The sequence below is a fragment of the Sminthopsis crassicaudata genome, chromosome 6 (assembly GCF_048593235.1).
Source record: "Sminthopsis crassicaudata isolate SCR6 chromosome 6, ASM4859323v1, whole genome shotgun sequence".
NCBI classification, from domain to species: domain Eukaryota; kingdom Metazoa; phylum Chordata; class Mammalia; order Dasyuromorphia; family Dasyuridae; genus Sminthopsis; species Sminthopsis crassicaudata.
In genome coordinates this window covers 209,630,428-209,655,248 of record NC_133622.1, presented here as the reverse complement: position 1 = coordinate 209,655,248, position 24,821 = coordinate 209,630,428, and the positions used below count along the sequence as shown (strand labels likewise).

Sequence of the window (24,821 nt, the reverse complement as noted above, 5' to 3'; positions counted from 1 at the left end):
GCTAGAAAAACTGGCAACAAAATTCATCAAATGACTTAATGAAAAAAAATGTGAAAGAAGGTAGTCTAAAAGTTTCAGGTTTCAAACTATGTTACAAAGGGGTAAACATCAAAATCATCTAGTACTAGCTTAAAAATAGAGTATTTAATCAATGGAATAGATTAGGTATTCAGTAAAGAAGTAAAGATCACACTAATCTAGCATTTGATAAACCTAAAGATCCAAATTTTGGGGTTAGCAATCACCATTTAACAAAAATTCCCAGGAAAACTGGAAAGCAGTTTGGCAGAAACTAGACATAGACCAACATCTCATAAATATACCAAGATAGGTTCAAAATGGATGAATGATTTAGACATATAGTTCAAATGATTTTAAACTCTGAGATATTACCTTACTCCCTTCAGATTGGTTAACAGGACAAAAAGGAAGACAATGCTGGAAGGGATGAGGAAAAATGGAGACAAAGGCACTGCTGGTAGAGTTGTAAACTAGTCTAACCATTCTAGAGAACAACTCTCCCCCAAAGGGCTATAAAACTATGCATACCTTTAACCTAATAATACCATAGGTAGGTCTGTCTCTACCGCACAGAGAGATCAAAGAAAAGAAAAAAAAAGAACTATTTGTACAAACATTTTTAAAGCATTGGAAATTGAGGAGATGTCTGTCTTGGAATTGGCTGAACAAGTTGTAGTATATGATTGTAATAGCACACTACTGTGCTCTAAAAAATGACGAGCAGGAAAGTTTCAGAAAAACCTGGGGAGACTTACATGAACAAATACAAAGTGAAGTGAGCAGAATCATCAGAAGAGTGCACATAGTAATAGCAATACTGTAACAAATATGAATTGGGAAAGACTTGGCTATTCTGATCAAGACAATGATCCAAAGGACCCAGAATGAAAGATGCTACCCACCTCCAGAGAGAGAAGTAATGAACACTCAATGCTGACTGAGACCTAATTTTAAAAAATATTCTTTATGTTCTTTTATTTTGTTTTTGCAACATTGGCTAATATGGAAATATATTTTACATGAACTCATGTGTACAATCAATATCAAATCATTTGCCTTCTCAACAGAGGGAGGGGCAGAAGGGAAGAATTTCAAACTCAAATTTTTAAAAATGAAAAATTTTAATTAAAATTTTTACATCTAATTGGAAAATATTTAAATACATAAAGATAACCTCTTAATTGGATTGTCTGACTCAAAAAATTTTTTTCTCTTCAGTATATTGATTAATTACTTACCAAGTGCCAGAGGCTACAGATTCAAAAATCAAATCAAAACAGTCCCTCAACTCAAGGACTACACATTTTCACTGGGGAGATGACATACAATATATACATAAATATGCAATATATATATATATATATATATATATATACATAAATAAGCATATGCAGGATACATACAAAATAAATACAAAGTAATTTTTGGAGTCTGACAATAGGAAGGAATCAAAGAAGTCTTCATATCAATTGGGATATCTGAGCTGATTTTCAAAGGAAAGAAATTTTCTGAGAGGTAGAGTAAAGAAGGATTTGTTTTAAGCATGGGGGTGAACCAATAAAAAGCAACAGTGATAGCTGATAAAATATTCTATGTGAGAAATGGAAAGAAGGGCTGTTTTTTAAAGTGCAAGAAAGTTGGTAATAACACTGGAAAGTTGTATCCATCCAACTCAACAATTCAAATTGTAAAAAACTTCAAATGCCAAACAGAAGATTTGTATTTTACATTTTATTTTAGAGATGATGTATAGCTCCTGAAATTTACTAAGCAGGGAAAAGACATAGCCTTACTTGTATTTTAGAGCAAATGTGTGGAGGATGAATTGGAGAAGTGAGAGGTTTAAAGCAGGAAGAGCAACTAGGCTATTATACCAGTGAGTAGAGAGGAGAGGTCAGATCAAGAAATATGGAGATAGAAAAGTGAAAATGTGTTAATTGAATGGATATTTGAGGTGAAGGAAAATGGAAGCATCAAAGATAATGCTAAAGCTGTGAATACACCCTTGACATAAAGACAACTATTTGGTTGAGGTTTTAAAGAGAAGGCTATGTATTCTGTTTTGGACTATTTTGCAGATCCATGTCCATGGAACATCTAGCTTAAAAATCTCCAAGAGCTAGTTGGTGACGCAGTACTGGACCTCAAGAAAGAAACTATCTTCCATATAATTGCCAAAGTGATACTCCCTAAGTACAGTCCTGGTCCTATCACTCCCCAGCAAACAGCTCTAGTGATTTCCTCTTGCCTCCAGGATAAGTTACACTCCTAAAGCCTTTCTTCACAATGTGACTCTAGCCCACTGTTCCAGGCTCAGATCTATTCCTCATGGATTTGAGCCTCTGTCCCTGTGTGGATGGCCCACCACATTCTGGAAAGCTATCTTGTTTGCTGTTTGCTATACCTGGCATTCTATCCTTCTGCCATCTTCCTCTTTTGATAGGCTGTGTCCCCTAGCTTTAGAATATACTCCCTCCTGACTTATGCCTCTTAGAATCCTTAATATCATACAAAGCTCACCTCAAATGGCCTCTCCTTCAGAAAACCTATTATTTTGTTCTTCCAAGTGTTATCCCTAGAAATAACTTAGTAGGTATTCTATATTTAATTGTCTATGTACATATTTCTCTCAACAGAATATAGGAGTTTGAAGATAAAAAACTTTTGTTTCTGTCATGGTAATTAGGCACAGTGTCCTAATGCTTATAAGTTGAATTGAATAAATAATATTGTCAAAGGAGAGAAAAAGAAATACAATATACTACAATAACAAAAATAATTTAGAATTAAATGGATCTGTCCTTGGAGTTGTAAATCTACCCAGCTTCTCTCTCACTAAGTAAAGATGGAATGGTCAAAACACAAACTGAATTCTTCTAAGAGGTAGATAAATATGGTTATGTTATGCTGGGCATTAATTCAACACTGAACCATCATTTCTATCTGCTTTGATTGAGAGAACTAAACTCCCAAAAGCCCTAAGAGGCTATTAAAAGATTCAATGCTGTTTTGATCAAAACAACTACAGTTACATGCCTGAGTTTCCATGGCTCCCTTCCCAGTTCCCAAGTAATTACAAAAAGAAAATAATTTTTTCACACCTTTTCATAAAAAAAAAGAAGAGGAATAACATTTCCTCAGCATCCTAGAGATCTAAAGGAAGAGGGTTATCACCATTATCATCAAACTTTCATTTGAAGATGGAACATTTCCTTTGCAGAACCCTTTCTCTGCCTCTAAACCTGGACTAGTTGGTTGGTTTCCTCTGATTGAAATAGTAGATACATTCACATCTTTGCATTTACCTACATGTATTTTTTCTCCTCATCTGAACCCATCTTCAAAATAACTACCTGAGAAGGGGTAAAAGAAAACAGGAGATACAGGACAAATAAACAAGCAAAGGTGAAAGAACTCTAAACCAGCACTGGGAAAAAACAAACCAAAGCAAAGTAGAAGGAAAAAATAGCCTCTCCCAGGGGAGTGGAATCAATTAGAGCTATTTCAAAAGATTCAAGGTCAAGGTGAATTGGTCCACTAAGAGCGTGTAACCAAACACCTCCTGTAAGAAAGCCTTGTCTCCTTTCATCTTTTCCTCCCACTCAGCCCAACCCCCAAGGAAGGGTCAGCATTTCTTCCATTTCTACCAGGTCTAAAGGAAAAGGAAAAAACCAAGTATTATTTAGTGGCATCTTGGTACATGGGAGCAGAACCAGGAACACTGTGGCCCTCAGATTTTCTCAACCAATGCTTACCTATCACTTTAGCTCGCCGCCCCAATCATTCCCTGCTTCAATATTCTCCTCCTTTCCCATCATTTTACTTCCCTCCCCATTCATCTGCCTCCATCCCCCAATTTTTTTTGTCTTCCTTTCTAAATTACCTATCTAAGCTTTCTATCTGTCCCTTCTCTAGGTTTTTCCAAGCTCCTTCAATCCCACTACTATCAAGCTTTTAGTCATTCTTTAATATCATTCTTTTTATCAATCAGAATCATAGAAACTCAGAGTTGCAAAGCACCTCAGAGCTCAGTTAATCACACTTCTACTTGAATAAAAATTCCTTTTACAACTTTGAAAAAGAGTCATTCAGGGTCTATTTCACTGTTTTCAGCAATGAGGACTTCACTATTTCCCAAAACAGCCCATTACATTTTGGGGCAGCATCAAAGTGATAAAAAAAGAACAGAAAAGAAAACAAACAAAAACCCTCTTTATTATCAAATCTGAATCTGCCTTTCTACAACTTTAATTTTATTTAGTTCTTGCAGGGTCCATATAAGACATCTAGTTTTTTCCATCTGACAGCTCTTCGACTACTTAAAAAAAGGCTATTCCTTCCACTCAACTTTTCTGAGGATTAAACATTGTTGGTTTTTGGAAGCGATCATTGTACAGCATAGTGACCACTCTGCGGGCATTATTCTGCAATGTCCCGCTTGGTCAATGGCCTCCCCCAAAAAGTGAAAAACAGCTCTTGTCCTGATATCTCAGATATGGTCTGACCAAAGCAGGTGCAACAGAAGGAAGTCAGTTCAAGTCAACTTGGGTCAAAGTCCACCTCCGCTGGTTTTTACCTCTGTGACCGGGCACGGACAACTTATTCCAACTCTTCTTCCAAGGTTAATTTAGTAAATTAATAGTTAATAAAGCCCGCCCCTGCTGCCTTTTCTCTTATTGTTTTGTTTCCTCTTCATTCCTTCCCGTATCCCCTTCTCTTTCTTTCTCTACCATCTACTCGACCACTTCCCTTTCATTCTCCTTTCCACATACCCCCATTTCCCCTTTTCTCCCATGATGCACCACTTTTACTGTGACCCTGAATAAGTTATTTCATCTTTCTGTAAAAAGAGGAAAACAGATTGGATGACCACTGTCCAAGATCTCTCTATATAGTTACAACCTATACTCCATCATCTGCCTCCTGAAGTGTGAACGCTATGACTCTATTAACGAAGCCCTGAAATCGGCACCCCTATTGCCCTGAAACTCCTTAGTCTTTCTCCCCCCCCCCCCCCTCACAGCCCCGCTCTCCTCCCACTCCGGCCCCTTCCTCATTTACTGACCCGACTGCACTTCCTCAGCATCCCCTTCTCAGACCCCCTCACTCCTGCAGCTCCCCGTCCCCACCATGTGACAGCGCTACTCTGTGACTCAGGACAAGTCCCTCCACCGCCCCCATTTTTCTGCAAAAAAAAATGGGGGGTAAGCTAGAGCACCCCAGATCTAGATCTTAGAGGGTTTTGGAGGTCCGAAACAGCTCATTTACAGATGAGAAAACGGAGACCCAAAGAAGTGGCTTTCTGAAGAACTCACAGAGAGCATCAGAGGGGGGCAGGTGCAGCGCTGGAAGGGACCTCGGAACGCACTTAAACTGACCACCTCATTTTACAGGTGGGGAAACTGAGGCCCAGAAGGGTTAAGCGACATGGTAACGAGGACGGCGGATTCGAACCCAGCCCCGCCGCGTCAGTTCTCTCCGACCCCTCACCCCCAACCTGAGGGGAGGGAGGGGGAGAGGTAAGGGATGCGGAGAAGCGAGGTCCCCAGGGTCCCCCGCGCATCGCCACACCGACCCCGGGCTCCGCGGGCCGCCTCGGATTCAAGCCCCCGCCGCGGCCGCCGCTCTCACCTGGGAGTTCAGGCCGGACCAGTCCATCTCTTCCTCCACGCGGCCCCGAGCACCGGGAAAGTCCGAGGGCGGCCCGGCTCCGTCCCAGTCCCTCCGCCGCCGCCTCCGCCTCCTTCTCCTCGGAGAGCCGCCGCCTCCCACTTCCTGCCCCTGTCAGCGCCCCGGCCGCTTCCTGCTCCCCGAGCCGCCCGCCAATCAGGGAGCGGTCCGGCCAATCCGCTCCGAGGGGCGGGGTCTCGCCCTCGCGGGGCTGTCCAGGTGCTCGCAGCGCGCACACCGGGCCCCGCGGGCCCCGCCCCCTTGGCATCCTCGCTGTCATCCTCCGCGCTGCTCTGCGGCCGCAGGTGCTAGGACTGGCTGTCCGTCTGGTCGGCTCCAACTCCCCCTTCTCCAGGGGGAAACTGAGGCCTGAACCTAAGTCCCCTGCTCCGGCTCGCCGTCTCCATCATCTCTGCCCCTTTGCTTTCTACAGGGAGATTGTTGTTGGATCCAGCTCATATATACCTGGCCCACAGTAAATGCCTAATGAGTATTTATTACTGTCTGCTCTGTCATTAAGCGTCTCCTGCTGCGAGGGTGGCGGTGTCCAGCCCCTGCCTCCCCTGCGGGGTGAGAAGCCGGCCCCCTCCCAACACCACGATGGCTTTAAAAGAGCAGAGCCTGCCGAGGAGACCGAATCGATCACGTACCACAACTGATGATGACGCGCATAAAGCTCTAAGATTTGAAAGGCACTTTACAGGGAACACAAATAAGCCCGGGTTCAAATCCTGCCTTTGGTACACACTGACTGTATGATCCCCTTTCTGTGATTATTCTAGACACTCAAAGGCAATCAGGTTGTCTTGATATAAGGGAAGTTCCTCACCTGGAAGTTCCCTGTACCAAAGCTTTTTAAACAGGGAGCTGAAAAGGGATGAGTCACAATGTGGGAGTCACGAAATTGTGATTTATTATCAGTAAATGTTTGTGTATACCTATTAACATATATACCCCGGGTTGAATGAAAATTTCTCGGAGTGGAAAAAGTTTAAGAACCCATGAAAATAGAGGTTTAGTTCCTGTTTATTCTATACGAGTCCCTGCCAGTAGACTGAGGACGGGAATCGTTTCGTCTTTGCGTGTTCCCAGCAGCAAGCTCCATGGGTGGTTTATAGCAGGTATGTCAAAGGGGCTTATCTGAAGGGATGGGATTCGGAGGCAGGATCGTCACAAAGAGAAAGTGTGTGGAGGTGGAGTAATAAGAGAGGGGAGATCACAGGCTAGCTGGAGGCAATTTTCATCCCCCCTCCCCCCCAGAGACTTTACTTCAGGGCACTAACACTAGCAGGGGTTCTCAAACTGCGGCCAGCTGAGGACTTATGTGCGGCCCGCCGGGTTACGGCAAACGGGCTGAGGGGCGGAGACAGAGTGAGAGCTTTTGTTTTTACTACAGTCCCGCTCTCCCACAGTCTGAGGGACAGTGAAGTGGCCCCCTGTTTAAAAAGTTTGAGGACCAATATATCCCTCCCACTTTTCCCGCAGAGTTAACATTTCCAAAGTATCTCAAGCATGATAAACTTTTCAGTTTTATTTTCTTTTCAGAAATTCATTCACAGCGCGTCTTATGCCCTAGAGAGTAAGCAAAATACAGGAGTTGATGTAGCCTAATCCCCACATGAGTGATTTCTTGCTTCTTTAGTTTCTTTCAATGGGTAACCCTCAATAAGCTACTTAAGAACCATAACGACACTTACTTGATGTTCTTGGTGATAGTCACTTAATGTTCATCTAGGGCTTCCAAGATCTGATAAGAGGAACTGGGGAATTCCAGTCTTCCGAAAAGTTGCTTGCTTTTTATACATTAAAAAATAAATATATAAAACAGTGATGTGTGGTCGGAGGAGAAACACACACCACACACACCACACACACCACACACACCACACACACACACACCACACACACACACACCACACACACACACACACAGCACACACCACACACACACACACACACCACACATCACACATCACATACACACACACCACACACACACACACACACACACACACACATACACCCCCCCCTAATCTGTGAGTTACATGATTTCTGTAACACTTTCATGAAAGTGTATCACATAGCACCCTTTCCTGATAATGACCTCAGATACTAGGGTCTTGCTTTAGAAAGAAATTTCATTCACACTTGACTAATAACTGCTGTGTGAGTAGGCAGTTAGTAAATTTGTCATAGCTATTCCTTTGGTAATAAGAAATATTGTTGGAGTTGAATCGACTTGAACTTATTGCCTTCCTCATTTTTGGAGACGCCTGAAAATTGACTGTTTCCTGAACTGAATTTACTGGAATATCCAGAATCTAATGAATTACACTCAGAGGATGAGTGATTCCAAACTATTCACTTCCTGTTGAAATTAGAACAGTCATCACCTGGATTACATGCTGGCATACTAGAAAAACTAGGACCTGTCAGAACAACAATAACAATACAAATACTTTATATTTATAGAGCCCAATAAGGTTTATAATTCTCTTTTTGACCACTCTTATGAAGTTCAAGAATTCTACAGCCACTTTATTAATGAAGAAACTCATTTTTATTTATTTATTATTATTTTTTTAAAGAAACTCATTAAAATAAAGTTATATATCTTTCTCAGGTGATAAAACTAAGAAGATTCAGAGTTAATGTTTTGATTGAAGGATTCCTGATTCTAATAAGCTACATTTCTGAACTTAAAGAACAATGGCCCTTGATCAGTCAAGTCAAATTCCAGTAAAAATTCAAATAGATCCTAGTGCATAGAAGGATCCTTAGGGGCAACATATTGACTTAGTTTTAAAATGTAATGTTATTATTTAACATGTATTGGTCAACCTGCCATCTGGGCCAGGGAGGGGGGAAGGAGGGAGAAAATTAGAACAAAAAGTTTGGTAATTGTCAATGTTGTAAAATTACCCATGCATATATCTGGTAAATAAAAGCTATTAAATAAAAAATGTAATATTATTAAAAGAAAGTCTACATGGAAACAAAGATGGAGAATCATGAATACAATGTCTTCTATTACAACAAATGCTTTCTTGAAATGGAATTTTATTATAAAAAACTTTGAATCCTCCCTGATGTTCCACTGGGTACATAGTATTGTGTAGTTTTTTTTTTCTATCTTTCTTTTTCTATTTTGTTTTTTTCTTATTTTGCATTTTAAGTAAATACATTTTTAAAAGTAATATTATCTATGTTTCATGTATTTTTATTTGTTTTGTTAAATATCCCATTTGTATTTTCATCTAGTTTTCCTGTATTAAGTAGTTTTGCTGGCTGCAGTGGATTTACAGGGTGAGTACTTGACATCTCTGGATGTTCCTCAAACAAGATATTCCATTTTCCACCTCCATGTCTTTGTACCCACTGTCCCCTATGCCTAGAATATTCTCCCTTAACTCAATCTCATGACTTTCCTGGCCTCTTTCAAGTCTCAGCTGAAGTCCTATCTTGTGCAGGAAGCCTTTTCCCATCCTTCCTTTACCTTAGTGTTTCCTCTGAAAATAGTTCCAATTTATCCTGGATAGAGCTTGCTTATACAGAGCTATTTGCTTATCCTCTACCCCATTAGATTATGAACTCCTTGAGATTGAGGATTGTCATTTACCTTTCTTTGCATCAGAACTGCACTTTTAGTTTAGTAAGCACTTCATAAATGCTTGTTGGCTTGATTTGACGGAAGAATTCAAGTCCATCTGGGATGAATTAGTAAATCGATTAAAAAATGTGTTCATTCTGTGGAATACAATGAGAAAAGTAAGAGCTCCCTGTTCTCAAGGAGCTTATATTCTAAGGGAAGAGACAATACTTTGAAGTCAAAGCATGGTTCAACCTACTGCTTTACTATAGTAAGTTAATTCTTTCTTTTTTGTATTCTTTATAATTAAAAGTTTTTATTTTCAAAACATATGCATAGATAATTTTCAGCATTCACCCTTGCAACACCTTGTGTTCCAAAATTTCCCCTTCCTTCCCCTTCTCCTTTCCCCTAGAAAACAATTAATCCAATAGATTTTTAAATATGTAATTCTTCTATACATATTTCCACAAATATGTTGCACAAGAAAAACCAGATCAAAAAGAAGAAAAAATAAGAAAGAAAACAAAATGCAAGCAAACAACAACAAAAAAGGTGAAAATACTATGTTGTGATCCACACTTAGTCCCCACAGTCCTCTTTCTGGGTGTAGATGGCTCTCTTCATCACAAAGCCATTGCAATTGGCCTGAATCACCTCATTACTGAGAAGAGACACATCCATCAGAATTGAACATTGTATAATCTTGCTGTTGCTGTGAACAATGATCTCCTGGTTCTCAGCATCAGTTCATGTAAGTGTCTCCAGGCCTCTCTGAAATCATCCTGGTGCTCGTTTCTTATAGAACAATAATATTCCATAACAATCATATACCATAACTTATTCAATCATATTCCAACTGATGGACATCCACTCAGTTTCCAGTTTCTTGCCACTACAAAAAGGGCTGAGTGGGCTAATGTTTTAATGTCTATGCCATCTTGTTGATCTTGAAATTGCTAATGGTACAGTGGATAGAGTGCTAGGCCTGGAGGCAGGAAGACCAGAATTCAAAGCTTGCTTCAGACACATACCAGCTAAGTGACCTTGCAGATCTTTTTGTACCTGAAATCTGCAAAATGGGAATAATGATAGCATTTACCTCCTAGAGTTATTGTGAGAATGAAATGAGGGAATATTTGTAAACTACTTTGATGTAGTTTGCATCCTATTCATGCCTTCTTATCCTGTATAATTCCTTATTCATGTGTTTCTTTAGATACTCCACAAAGAATCCATCCAAAATTATAAAGGCCTTCTTCTAGGTATTTTTACATTTTTGTGTGTAAGAGTGGAGTATTGGGCTGTCCTTTGCTCTCATCAGCCCATCTCCTTATCTAATCATGCATCTCCTCAATGAGACTTTCTCCTGCTCCTTAGATGTTGTCTTTACTAAACATATATCATAGACTACATGGTATTTATGTTCACCATGTATGTCTATCTTGTGCAACTTTGAATTAGAACTTTTCAGATATTAGAACTCTTTAAAGTTAAGAAAATTAAGATAAATGCTTGTTCCAATCACAATATTTAAATAAGCAAGATTTAGTCACCCTACTCTCAAGTTTTAACTAAAAACACTGTTTTGCTGATTTTTCCTAAGTTTAATTTTCCAATTATAATCATGGGATCAGAGAATTTAGAGCTGAAAGGGACCTTAAGGATCATTCAGTCTATTATTTCCATTTTAGGAATGAGAATTCTGCTGCTTCAAGGAGATAAGTGACATCGTATATTACCTAAAGAAAAATTAGAGCAAGGAGGAATATCTTTTAACTGGGAAATCTGGAGGAAAATAGAAGAAAGAGGTCAGGATAGACCTCAGACTAGAAGGGAAAGATTTCAACAGGCAGGTAGTAATTCTGCTACCTCATGCAAGTAGAAAGGAGTAGGGTTGGTTTTTCACACAGGTCCCCTGGCTCCAAATCCAAAGTTCTTCCCATTAAATCTCGTTGAATAAAAGATTTTATTTATTGCTTATATACATGTGTGTGTGAGCAGGTGGTAGGAGGTAAAAGAGTAATTGATGAGTGAAGAGTACTGGAAACAACTGTGGTCTCAGTGGAATGATGTGGCCAAAGGCTGCTTTTGCTTCTACCTTGAATCTGCCCATTTTCCTATCTTTCCTGTTTCTTCTGATGGCACCATCATTTTTTATTCATCCAATCTCTAAACCTGTTATCTCTAACTTTTCCTTCCCTTTCACGGGCTGTCAATCTCACACTCTATCTCCCCTCTACAATATATTTGAAATCCATCTTTTTACTTTTGTTTAGGCTCAGATCATCTATTCTGTTCCTGGCCTATTGTAATAACCATCAATCTTTCTCCTCTTCAGTTAGTCCTTGGCACAGCTGCCAAAGTTATCTTCCTAATATCCACGTCTGATTGGGTCACTCAAAAACATTAGTAGATCAAAATCCCTGAGCAATAAAATATGTTTCTAATCCTGGAATTCAAGGCCCACCACAAGCTAGAGACAGCCTAGCTTCCTAGCCTCATTTTAAACACACAATTCTCTCTTGTATTTTGTGTTTTACCCAAAAAGGATCCCATTCTGTCTTAACTCTAAAGTAGAAAATATTTCAGAATTATCTAGTCTAACTCCTTTTATTCAAGAGGAAGATGAGGCTAAACAACTTATCCACAGCTTGTAATCATCAGAGACAGAATTTGTTCCTAAGTTCTCCAAACCCAGAGCTTATACTCTTTACTACTGTACTGTATGTAAATATCCTTTCCACCAAAGATTCTTTTTTATGAATATCTCTATCTGCTGAAATTTTTCTCTTCATGGCTGAGCTTTATTGTGAGCTCTCCCCTCTAAAGTTTCCCAGTTTGTCCAACTAGAAGAGATCACTCCCTATCCGAAAGCCTCTTTAGGCTACTCCTTTGAACTGATTATATGTTGCCTTGTATCCCATCTGCTAAACTATATGCTCCTTGAAGATAAGGACTGGGTTATTTTTTAATTTCTTAAGCTCAACATTTATTACCTTATGTTCCTTCCTACCTGCCTGCTTTCCTCCTCCTCCTTTTCCTTTTGCTCCTCTTCCTCCTTTTTTTCCTCTTTCTTCTTGTTCTTCTTTTTCTTCTCCTGCTCCTTTCCTCCTCCTCTAAATTTTATTTTGACTTTTACTAACAAGTTCAAGTTATTCAACTACAAAAACAATATAAGAAATCTGAAAAATGAACTGAAAAATGAACAAAAGGATAAAAAGCTAAGAAATTATAAACAAGTATACATGTGTCTGTAAACTATTAAATAGTTATCTCCAAATCTTCCTGGATTTTGTAATCCCTTTTGATATTTTTTCCTCATGCATAGAATGTGACTCTGTTCCCTCAATTTCTCTCTTTAACTATATAGTGATAGTCAATGAGCACAATTTTTTTTTTTTCTGAGACAATTGGGATTAAGTGACTTGTCCAGAGTCCCACAACTAGGAAGTATTAAGTGTCTGAGGCCAGATTTGAACTCAGGTCCTTCTGACTTCAGAGCTGGTGCTCTATCCATTGTACCAATTAGCTGCCCTATGAGCACATATTTTTAATTTAGTGTTTATATAGTGCTTTGAGGTTTACAAAATACTTTATGAATATTATTTTATTCTCATAACAATTTTGGGAGGTAGGGGCTCTTATTATTTCTATTGTACAGATGAGGAAACTGAGGCAGACAGATAAAGTGACATGCTCAGGGTTATCACACAACTATCAGGTTCCTGTTTCCAGATGTAGCACTCTAGACATTATGCCATCAGCTATTCCTTTTGTATCTCTTTTCTTAACTCTCCATCACTTCCCATTTTGCTTTGAATTTTTCATGTTTTCATTTCATAAAGCACAATGCTATAGCCCTTAGCATTTTATCTAAGGTTTCTAGACCTCAGTTTCCTTATCTGTAAAATGAGAAATTTGGACAATATGACTTTTAATGTTCTAGTTTTAAAGATATAAACCTGTAATCCTATTCTTTTAATTAATACTGGGGTCAAGAATGAATGTTAAATTGTGGCATAAAAAAAAAAAGATGAATGTGAAGAATTCAAAGACAAAACAGAAAATTTATGTGAAGCAGTAAAAGAATGAAGAATATATTCATATATTCATAATCTTTTAAATATTCTGCAATCATTGGAGACAATTCATTTTCCGTTTCTTTGCTTTTACAAGTCTCCCAGATAGAATCTCTATCTATTTGTTTTTTAATGGACAAGTCTTTCCCTCTTGTTAATAACATCCCTGCAGTAGTCTTAGTAGTGAAACAGCTGGGTATGAACAGTTTTGTAACTTTTGTTGCACAATTCCATAATACCTGCCCATTGGAGAAATTAGGGTAATAGGTTAAATAGAATAATAGGATATTAGAGCTTTAAGAGATCTTGAAAAGCACCTTGTATAAACTTTCTATTTTTATAGCTATGAAAAGAGAATCAAGGTGACTGAGGGCCCATTTTCCGGATTCTCAGGCCATACATATGCTTTCCATGAAAACCCATTGCTTTCTGAGGAAGAACAAGTTTATTTGGACTAATACCTGTCCATTCTTCAATCCAATTCACTTGCATATTATGATATCCCTTCCCTGAAGTTGTGATCCTCTTCAGGAATGAAGGACAAACAACTAGAGCTAGAGCAGTGCTTTAGTGCAGTGAAAAGAACACTGGACTCTTAGTCAGAAAACATGGATTCAAATTCAACCTCTACTATTTACTAGCAATGAGACCTTTCTTCTCAAAGATTCATTTTTTTCTATAAATTGTGGATAATGAAAGCCCAGTATCTTTTAGGGCTATTGCAAAGATCTAATGTGACAACACATGTATTGTACTTTGCCAACCTTAAAATTCCATATAAATGTTGTTATTATTATTATTAAGTATGTTAATTAGGCATGTCCTGAAACTCCTTATCTCCTTTGTTTTTTCATCTATAAAACAAGGGGATTGGCCTAAATAAACTCTAAAAAGCTTAGTAAATCTTGCAGAAAACAGTCTTAGCAGCCATCACCAAACTATTGTGGCAACCACATTGGCCAATGACTCAGGAGAAATGTCATAGCAGATAAATCTTTTACACTACTTATCATGGCCTCAATAAAAATCCATTTAATATGAATACTACTCCTTTTTTTTATGCTTCCCTCATGCACATTAAACTAGTTATTTTAATGAGGGAAACTGCATTCCCCTGACTTTTACCTTCCCTGGAGGGTTAGATTCAGATTGTCTCTGCCTTAAACTGCTTCTTCTTTAACTATGGCACTGGTCATGTACACGATATGCTATCACAAAGACTGTAAAGAAAAAGGAAGAATCAAATGAAACTAGAATGAGTTAACAATGATTCTGCTTTCTAAGTAAAACCCACAATGACTTACAGTGAAGAGATGTCACAAAATCTGACACTATTAACCTGTAGCATAAGACCAATGAGAAGTAAGAGTAAATTCCATCTTTGAGGATGGCAATTGTACCCGACCACACTTAGTATGATGAAGACTTGGAATACCCCTAGAAAGAGTTGACACTAAAGGTAGAAGAATGGTCAGGTATGTACTCTAATGCTTGTTACCTCTAATAAAGCATGTCATTTATTCTCCTTAGACCTCAGTTTCCTCCTCTGTAAATAAGAATGTAGGACAAGGTGACCTCCAAGGGTCCTTCCTACCTCAGACCTCTAAATGTGTTTCAGGATCCATGTTGGGGAAACAATTTTCCTTATCTGAAGAACAAACAAGGTCTCCAGTGGCTTTCTCCAATTCAGCAAATTTCTATTGAATTTCTATTATGTGCCAGGCCACTGTTTTATATGACAAGACTACAAAGACAATAAATATCATTTAATGGTCCTGGTCTCTAAGATGTTTTTGGTCCCATCCATTTCGCATACTCAATATTCCAAGGAAATGGGACTAATCTCTCATGACTTGCTTAAGCTTGGAACATTCTATTTTTGTGTTGACTACATCTAAAAAATCTTATCCTGCTTCATTAAAAGCTACTTCAAATGCTACTTTTTTTCCAGGGAACTTTCTATGGAGATACCTACCAGTTGCCTTTATTTCCCTTAGACCTCCATTAGCATCTACCACTTCTCTTATGTACTTATCATGTATGATAGGATATCATAATTGTTTCAGTGCGTGTCAAACCTTCTGCTAGATTGTAAGCTCCAGTTTTTCTTTACTTTTCTCTTTCCATATACTCTGAAATCCAGTGGTACTCATCTCTTTAAAAAAATTCCATATATAGACTTGGGACAATTTTACTAGGTGTTCCTCTCTGATCTCTGCCTCCTGGCTTCCATGATTACCTTCAAATTTCAGCTAAAATTGCACCTTCTATAAGATGCCTTTCCTGTTCCCCTTTGACGTCAGTGCCTCCCTGCTATTCATCACTTCCAATTTATCCTGGATATATCTTGTTTGTGCATAATTGCATTTTTGTCATTATACACTTCAACAACAATACTATATGATGATCAATTCTGATGGACGTGGCCCTCTTCAACAATGAGATGAACCAAATCAGTTCCAATAGAGCAGTAATGTACTGAACCAGCTACACCCAGCGAAAGAATGCTGGGAGATGACTATGGACCACTACATAAAATTTCCAATCCCTCTATTTTTGTCCACCTGCATTTTGGATTTCCTTCACAGGCTAATTGTACACTATTTCAAAATCCGATTCTTTTTGTGCAGCAAAATAACTGTATGGACATGTATACATATATTGTATTTAACTTATACTTTAATATATTTAACATGTATTGGTCAACCTGCCATCTGGGGGAAGGGGTGGGGGGAAGGAGAGGAAAAATTGGAACAGTAGGTTTTGCAAGGATCAGTATTGAAAAATTACCTATGCATAGATCTTGTAAATAAAAAGCTATAATAAAAAAGGGGAAAAATTGTATCTTTATTTTCCCCCTCCCCTCCCAATTGGACTACGAGCTTCTTGAAAGGCAAGATTGTCATTTGCCTTTCTTTGCATCCTTAGGGTTTGGCACAGTGCTGGGCACATAGTAAGGACTTAAAAATGTTTATTGATTAACAGGTCACATCTCACACACAGAGAAGTGCTCCATATATAATTAAGGTTCTCCAAAATCTATCCCTACCTGAGTACACATTATCCAATTTTATTTCTTACTCTTCCTCAACAAGGCAACTTTCTTTTTGAGGCATTCTAATATTCTCACTTCCTTCACCATTATAGACCTTTCCTTGAGAAAAATTAAGAAGTATGAAAAGTGAAGAGAGTTTGAGAATGTGTCTCATCAAGGAGATGATACCCTAGGTGTAGATGTACTTTCAGACTATGGACTATGGAAGATTTTTTTAAAATTTTATTTATAATTTTTTGACAGTATATATGCATGAGTAATTTTTTAAATAACATTATCCCTTGTATTCATTTTTCCAAATTATCCCCTCCCTCTACTCCCTCCTCTTGATGACAGGCAATCCCATACATTTCACATGTGTTACAGTATAACCTAGATACAATATATGTGTGTAAATACCATTTTCTTGTTGCACGTTAAGTATTAGATTCCGAAGGTATAAGTAACCTGGGTAGATAGACAGTAGTGCTAACAATTTACATTCACTTCCCAGTGTTCCTTCTCTGGGTGTAGTTATTTCTGTCCATCATTGATCAACTGGAAGTGAGTTGGATCTTCTTTATGTTGAAGATTTCCACTTCCATCAGAATACATCTTCATACAGCATTGAAGTGTACAGCGATCTTCTGGTTCTGCTCATTTCACTCAGAATCAGTTCATGTAAGTCTCTCCAAGCCTCTCTGTATTCCTCCTGCTGGTCATTTCTTACAGAGCAATAATATTCCATAACTTCATATACCATAATTTACCCAACCATTCTACAATTGATGGACATACATTCATCTTCCTATGGAAGATTTTTAGTGAAGAATTATTGACCTTCAAGGCTAGAGTTGGCTTTGGGGAAATGGACACTTAGAAGGTGCGGAATTACAACCATCATGAGGTAGGAGAGAATCAGAATATATTGTTCATTTTGTTCATAAAAGCAAGATTGTGGAGAGGGGAAATAAATGGTGGTTTAGATTCATAATACTTGGAGTCAAAACCCAAGTCAGATACTTACTCTGTGACCTTGTGCATCATCCAGCTTCTCCAGATCTCAGTTTCCTCATCTGTAAAATGAAATGGTTGGATTAGAGATCTTCCAGTACTCTTATCTGTAAAAGGAAGGAAAAAAAAAACAAAAAACAAAACAATAAGTACAATTTAACTTCCTTTAAAATTTTGCCTAAGGCCAACTGGAATTCTAATGGACTTAGAACAACTGTGATTTAACCCTTATGATGTTCCCATCCCCACCCAGCTTTGCTCAGTCTCAACCTGTATTGCGGCCCTGCCCTTCCGGGAGTTATGAGATAAATGAGAGAACTGTAGAGGTGAGCCAACTTCCGTGAAGTAGCTTAGCAGGAGTGGACCAAGGACTAATATGTTCATGGAGTTATTTTAGTTATACCAAAGTGTGGCACATTGAGAACTATTTGCTGGCTCCCCAGGGATTGGGTCCACTTCTTTAATCTTGTTCTTCCGTACCTTAGCATTCTAGCTTTGTCTGACTTGCTCAGAATTAGTGTGCAATAATAGAAAAGTCTGAGCACCAGAGTGGGGATATTTATTATGTGATCCTGGGAAAGTGGGTTTACCTTGATAAGCTTCCGTTTTCTTATTCCTCATCTGTAAAATGGGGGTAATAATAATTTGTATTACCTATCTCATAGAGTTGTTGGGAGGAAAGTGCTGTGTAAATCATAAATGTTATATAAATGGGAGGTATTATTATATGATGTCCATAATCTGTCATAACTCAAAGCTCTAGGATAGTACCAAAATAGGTCTAGAGGTTTAAGGCTTCTAAGGCAGGGGCAGTCTAGTTCAAATCCTTGCCACCCCTCTCCCCTATATACATTTCCACTTTTCAAAAATGAGGAAACAGGCCCAGGGAGACTAATTTACCCAAGATCATATAGGTGATAAACATCTATTAAGGGATTTGAATCCAGGTCATTTAGCTTAGAGAGCAGCAAAGCATCCATAATACAGAGCTACTCCCCCAAACCAGAATGACTTGTGATCAAGTGCCTTCTCTAACACTCTGGTTTCCTTTTCTTTAATTGCACTGGCTATGTGATTAGGGATAATTTGCTTAATTTCTCAGTGCTCTAAGCAATCCTCTAAGACTGTAATTGCAGAGAATGTGCCAACTTGCTTTGGTAGAGGAACTTTCTCCATTTATTAGTTTGTCAATTATATCATAGTTCCAGTCCCTATCCCATCTTACTCCAGAGCATGGATTCTTTTAATTGTACCATGGAAGAATAGAGTTGTTTAAAAAAAAAAAAAAAGCCAAGTACTATTTTCTTTCGAGTACAAATGCAATACAGTGCTTATCACTTTATTTCTCTTAATGCATATATATGCCTGAAAAACCCAAAGTATATCTGTGTTTAAGATATATTGAACAAGAAAATGGCCTGGTACTCTCTGAAGTTAATAATACTTTTATTAGTTAATTATTATCATTATTTCTATAGCATTTTAAGATTTGCAAAACATTTATGAATATCATTTTATTCTCGCAACAACTCTGGAAATGCTATTATTACATCCATTTTGCAGAAAAGGAAATCAAAGCAGCAGAAAGGAGTTTACAAGATTTATCCAGTGTCACACAGTTAGTAAATATTTGAGGCCATATTTGAACTGTGGTCTTGTCAACAGGTCTAGCACCCTATCTATTGTATCACCTAGGTTTCTGGTTAATAGTTCTGATGTTCTATTATATTTACATGTAAAAATTACAGAGATGTATATTCATCTCTGTGTTGATTTGTATCACTTTGTTTTGCTATTATTGAAGTAAAAAGATGGAAAAAATGAAAAAAGTATAGCTTCTGCCCCAGTTTTCTCTCTTAAAGATTAGCTTAGGAACTGACTAGATCTTTCCTGATCTACCCAGTTGCCAATGACCTTCTCCCTTCCCCAGTCACTTAGTCAACATGCATTTTTTAAACACGCAGGCACTGAAGATATAAATAAAACGGAGAATAAAGCATTGAGGGTACAAAGAAAGACAAAAGTCAATTCTTGACAAGAATTTTCTAGTCTAATGTGGATAAAACATGCAAACAACTTAGAAACAAGAGATATACAAGATGAATTGGGGATACTCAACAGAAGGAAGGTACTAAGGCTTTGTATTTACTCTGAACTTTGTTTTTATTTATGAGAACACATTGCTTCTATCAGTAGAACATAAACTTCTTGAGGGCAGGTACTGTGATTTTTGTTTTCCAGGTATGTCTTCAATGTTGTCTTCTAGGAATGTCTTCAATATCACAAAATAGGCATTTTTAAATGTTTAGTTTTTAAACTAAAAGGCATTTTAAAATGTTTAGTTTTTAAACTAAAAAAAAAAATGTACTAGTAAAAAATGCATTTTAAAATCTTAGGGGTTAACAAGCCATCTGGTGATTTAAGATTAAAGGAGGGCATTCCCCAATACAATCTTATGAAATAGGTAGCACAAGTAGGTACTGATTAGTGTAAACAACTTGTCTTGATTTGGCCACATGTATTCAACTTAAAATTATTCAAAGTTTTAATTATGTAAAAAATGAAAATTGGTCCCAGCCTAATGGAACTATTCAATGTGCATTCAAATAATACAACTACTTTGGGAGGTGAAAATTCATTTTTTCCTCCTAATCATGACCTCTCTGGTTGTCTCTTCAGTTTAAAGACAAAGAAATTACAACCATGTGATATTGTCAGTTGGCCAGAACCACAAAGGTGAACAAATAACAGAGCTGAGACTTGAATCCTGGCCAAGCTCCTTGTGTATTCCATTGCATTATATGATTTTTTTTTTTTTTTAATCAATGCTTTTAACTCCTTCAGCATTTCCTGCCTAAGATACTATATAATCATAGACTACAAAGCTAAAGTTTTGGGAGACATGGGTTGAGTTCCTGATACTTCATTTCCTACTCCCTCTTTGTGGGCCTATTTTTTTTGTTTGTTTGTTTTTGTTTTCATTCTTTTGAAAAATGAGGTAAGGTGGATCAGGAAAGTCCCTAACAAATTTACAGTTTCTATTATAAATGAAATAGAACTATACATGATAGCCATGTAGTACACTGCTTTTGTGGAAGTTGGACTCTTGTTACCCCCATTTGGGGAAAAATAGACATGAGCCAGGCTTAAGTTTTATTTTGGAGAAAATCATCTGGGTGGGAAGATGATCAAAAGAGAAATAATGAACTCTCTGGATCAGGCTCCCAGAATTGAACCTGGTCTATGTGATTCTAGAGTCAATCATGAAACTTATAGGTGGAAAGGCCTTTCTAAATCATCTAGTCCAACTTGTTAGTGTAGGCATTCAATGAAGAAGGGACTCCGAAACTCAAACTCCTTGAAGGAGAAAATCTCCTTTAACTCTGCCTCAGTGAGGGACACCCCGATGGAGGGAAACAAGACAGTTTCATTCGGTTATCTAGGTGGGGTTGGTTCAATCCTTAGCAAAAGAATTCCAATTGGTTCAGTCCTTAGCAAAAGAATTCCAACCTTATTCCTTCTGTTCAGTTCTATTCAAATTCCCGCTCAAGCTGAAACCCAGCTTGTAGATGAGCCAACTTGGGACTCCACCACTAGCCCCACCGGGTCTGACCTGCTAGAGCTGTCCCAGCCCCCACCAAGACACCCAATATAATGGTTTCCTTCAACGAAGGTCTTTTGCAGATGGACCTTGGTAGCTCCCTTTGCTGCCAGGACCTTCTGTCCACTGAGAACTGTATTCTTAGTGCAAAACTCCATTTTCCAATAGATCTGTCACTATTGAAGTCAATCTCTTGGTAAACTGATTTCTATCTAAGAATAAACTTTCATTTTGCAACTAATAATTTGGGAATGAATGAATTCTTTCACTCCCCAAACCTGCAGCCGATTTAAAGGGGATTCTTAACAACGCTCTTATAGCCACTAATCTAGACCACTCAAACAGCATCACCCTGACAGATGCTCATTTATCCTCAGACTGGCTTTTGCTCAGGGGGAGTTCATTATCTCATACAGTTTTTTTTTTTTTTTTTTTTTTTTTTTTCCCTGAGATCCCTTCTGATTCTAAAGTTTCTATATTTGGAGATGAAGAAAACCTATGGTTCCCCTGAAATCCCACAACACAAGTGGTTACATCATCTGCTTATAAGAAAAACAAAATAATTCACTGAATTTAGTGAAATGTTAAAAAAAATTGTTATGGAATCAAAGGAGCTGGATTGAAACCTCAGCTCTATTAATTACTAGCTATGTGATTTTTGCTGGATTTGTTTCCTGTTCTGTAAACTGAAGAGATGAGCCCATTGGTATGTAAGGTCTCTTCTAGCTAGTGATCCCATAGTTCTATATAGGCAAGACTGATAACTATTCGCTGAACAGATAATAAAACATCAAGCAGCCTGTGCCCAAAGAGGCTCAAGGAGGTCAATCACCCATCCTGGAGTATAAAACTTAACACAGAATTGTACACTGTCCTAAGGGCTGGGTGTGTTACAGATGAGAACAGAGAAGCAAAGTCACCTAGTGACCTGAATACCAAAGGGATTGGGTATCAACAGCATCAACTGAGATCTGAACTGTGCCTCTGGGCTTGTTCTGTGATCTCAGCTAAGTTACTTTACTCTTTGCTGATTCAGCTTCCACTGCAAGAATCTTAGAATACAAAAAAGATCTTTGAGCTTGCCAGTTTTAAGATAACCAACCTGAGATAACATCCAGTACAATTATCTTATTTTAGAGGTGAGAAAATTCAGTATTGAAGTGACTTGTCAAAGATCACATAAGTTGTTCATGAAAGTCCTGGATTCATAACACATATTGATAAATCCCTCAAGAACAACCTGATTTGATGCCAGTGGTATCCCTCTGCAACTAGAGTAAGTGACATGACTATTGGTCATAATGTGAGGTTAGGTACACAGAAAGGATGATGGATCTATGACAAGTCTTTCCACTGAGACAGATTTCAGTCTTTGATTTAGTAGAGAAGTACCAGAGACTTACTGGAGATATTTAGTGGTAAAGTGCCTCATCCAAGGTCATTATGGGTAACATTGGAAACTGAGATTTTAACTGAGGTTTTCTTAATACAGTGCCAAGTCCTTTATCTATTAAGCCACGCTGCTTCCACTGTCAAGGTTGCCCTTGTAAAATATACTGTATCAAACCTACCAGGCTGCCGAGATACATAGAATCATATTTATTGCTTGTTGTTCAGTCATTTCAGTCACATTCACCTCTATGTAACCTCATTTGAGGTTTTCTTGGCAAAGATACTGAAGTAGTTGCCCATTTCTTTTGCAGTTCATTTTACAGGTGAGGAAACTGAGGCAAACAGGGTAAAGTGAATTGCCCAGGATTCATATATTCAGTGGTCCTCAAACTTTTTAAATAGGGGGCCAGTTCACTGTCCCTCAGACTGTGGGAGGGCCAGACTAGAGTAAAAACAAAAGCTCACACTCTGTCTCCGCCCCTCAGCCCATTTACCATAACCCGGCTGTGGCACCTCAGCAGGCCACATTTACCCCACGGGCCATAGTTTGGGAACCCCTGAATTACAGATAGTAAGTGTCTGAGGCCAGATTTGAAGTCATGAAGATGAATCTTCCTGACTCCAGGCCCGATGCTCTATTCACTATGCCATCAAGTTGCCCTATAGTTTTCACTTCTTTTTGTTTTTGTTTTTTTAAATAGTATCTTATTTTTCCAAAAACATGCAAAGTTAATTTTCAACATTCACCTTTGCAAAACCTTGTGTTCCAAATTTTTCTCCCTCTTTTTCTCTCTCCCCCAAACAGCAAGCAATCCAATATACATTAAATATGTGTTTTTGTGAAAGCAAAAATATTTCCTGTTAAATAGAGTCAAGCAATTCCAACCTTCCTGCTTTCATGGTTAGGACTCTTTCCACTAAACTATTATGATCAGGGAATTTTAGTGTTCAAAATTACAAACCTGATATAGTGAGGGAGTGATGTCTCATTCTAGGATGTGATCACCTTTGTGGATAGTTGAGATAGGGCAGAGAGGAAGAACTAGAGGATTTAAAATGCTGATTCACTGGGCCATCATAATACTCTAAGATCAATATAAAAAGTTGACTAGGACTCAGATCTTAGAGGTTTTCATAATCAGGAAATCAATCCCCCCTTAATGGATACCATTCTCAAAATAGAGTCCAGTATCAAAAATGACAAAAACTGACCTAAACAAGTAAACAGGCGATTTTGGGAGAAGGATCATTGAGGATTAAGATGTAAAGTCTAGCACCTTAAATGATCTGTTGCCCTGATAATTTCTCATATCAATAGCTTCCCATTGTCGGGTAAATAAGTTACAAATTGCTTGCCCTAGTCTTCACGGTATTATATTGTTTGATTCCAACCTACCTTTTCAACCTTTTCTAACACTATTTGCCCTTTATAATTTTACATTTCAACTAAGTTGTATTACATAGTTCTCATCTATTTCTTCCTATTTTCCAGTCTTTCTTCCCATCTATTCTCCCACTTCTTCTCCCCACTGACTTACCTTAATACTTAGAATTGTCTCGCCTTTTATAACAGCCAATTGAAATCTCTTCCTTCCTTTAAAGGTCCAATTAGGGTGCCACGTATTCTGTGAAGCCTTTTGTTATCCCTCTAGCTAGAAATGCTTCTCTAACTTTTCTGAGAAGTTAGGAACTTTTCTTTGCATTTCAACACTTTCTGACTTGAATTTTAATAGAATGGAGACTAGAGATTTTTATACCAATGAAAATAAGGGACTCAAGCTCTGGCTTGGTTTCCTGTTGACAAATTTGCATTCTAAAGGAAGAAATGCAGGCTATAGAGTATAGAGCAAAGACTTAGCCTCCTTAGTTTACCTTTGATCATTTAGAAAGGATCTTGAGAGTGCTTAATCCTAAAGTAAATAACTATCTGCTAAGAAGACTTTTGATTTTCAAAGAAAAGATTTAATCCTAGCCTGGGGGTGTTGACTTTTGTTAGCTGGAAGTTGTAGTTGTTACTAAAGAGCTGACAGTTTGCTCTTACCAAATAGATCTTCTGAAGGTCTTTCTGCTCTGGCCAACTCAAATTGATATGATCGGTGGGTAGCATCAAAGCATCAGAAGATGGGTGTGGGGAGCACATTTCAATCTTTTGCTAGGGCTTCTTTGGATCAGAGGCACCAGCAGAACGATGTACTAGTGGAGACCCCATAAGACAAAAGAAGTCACATTCATTTAAAACTATACGCCTAGATCTCTCTAAGCCACTAAGGAAGCAATATACCCAGGAGATTCCATGATCTGTTAGGAGCAGATTCAATTAGGCCAGAGTGATGACATCATTTGAAGACATCAGTGGTCCTACTGAATCAGAAATGTGGAGTGCCCTAATATATATGTGACCTGGCCACCCAAGTTCCC

The 24,821-nt window shown here is 38.2% G+C and overlaps 1 protein-coding gene across 1 annotated transcript in view; it reads right to left on the bottom strand.

Annotated features, from left to right (window-relative positions):
• Positions 1-5,788, bottom strand: part of ZDHHC13 (zDHHC palmitoyltransferase 13) — a 57,248-nt gene extending 51,460 nt beyond the window's left edge. Inside the window, exon 1 of the mRNA XM_074276165.1 lies at positions 5,653-5,788. Within this exon, the coding sequence (XP_074132266.1) occupies positions 5,653-5,679 (27 nt within the window). The 5' untranslated portion in view covers positions 5,680-5,788. The remainder of the gene's footprint in view (positions 1-5,652) is intronic.
• Between the last annotated feature and the right edge of the window lie 19,033 nt (positions 5,789-24,821).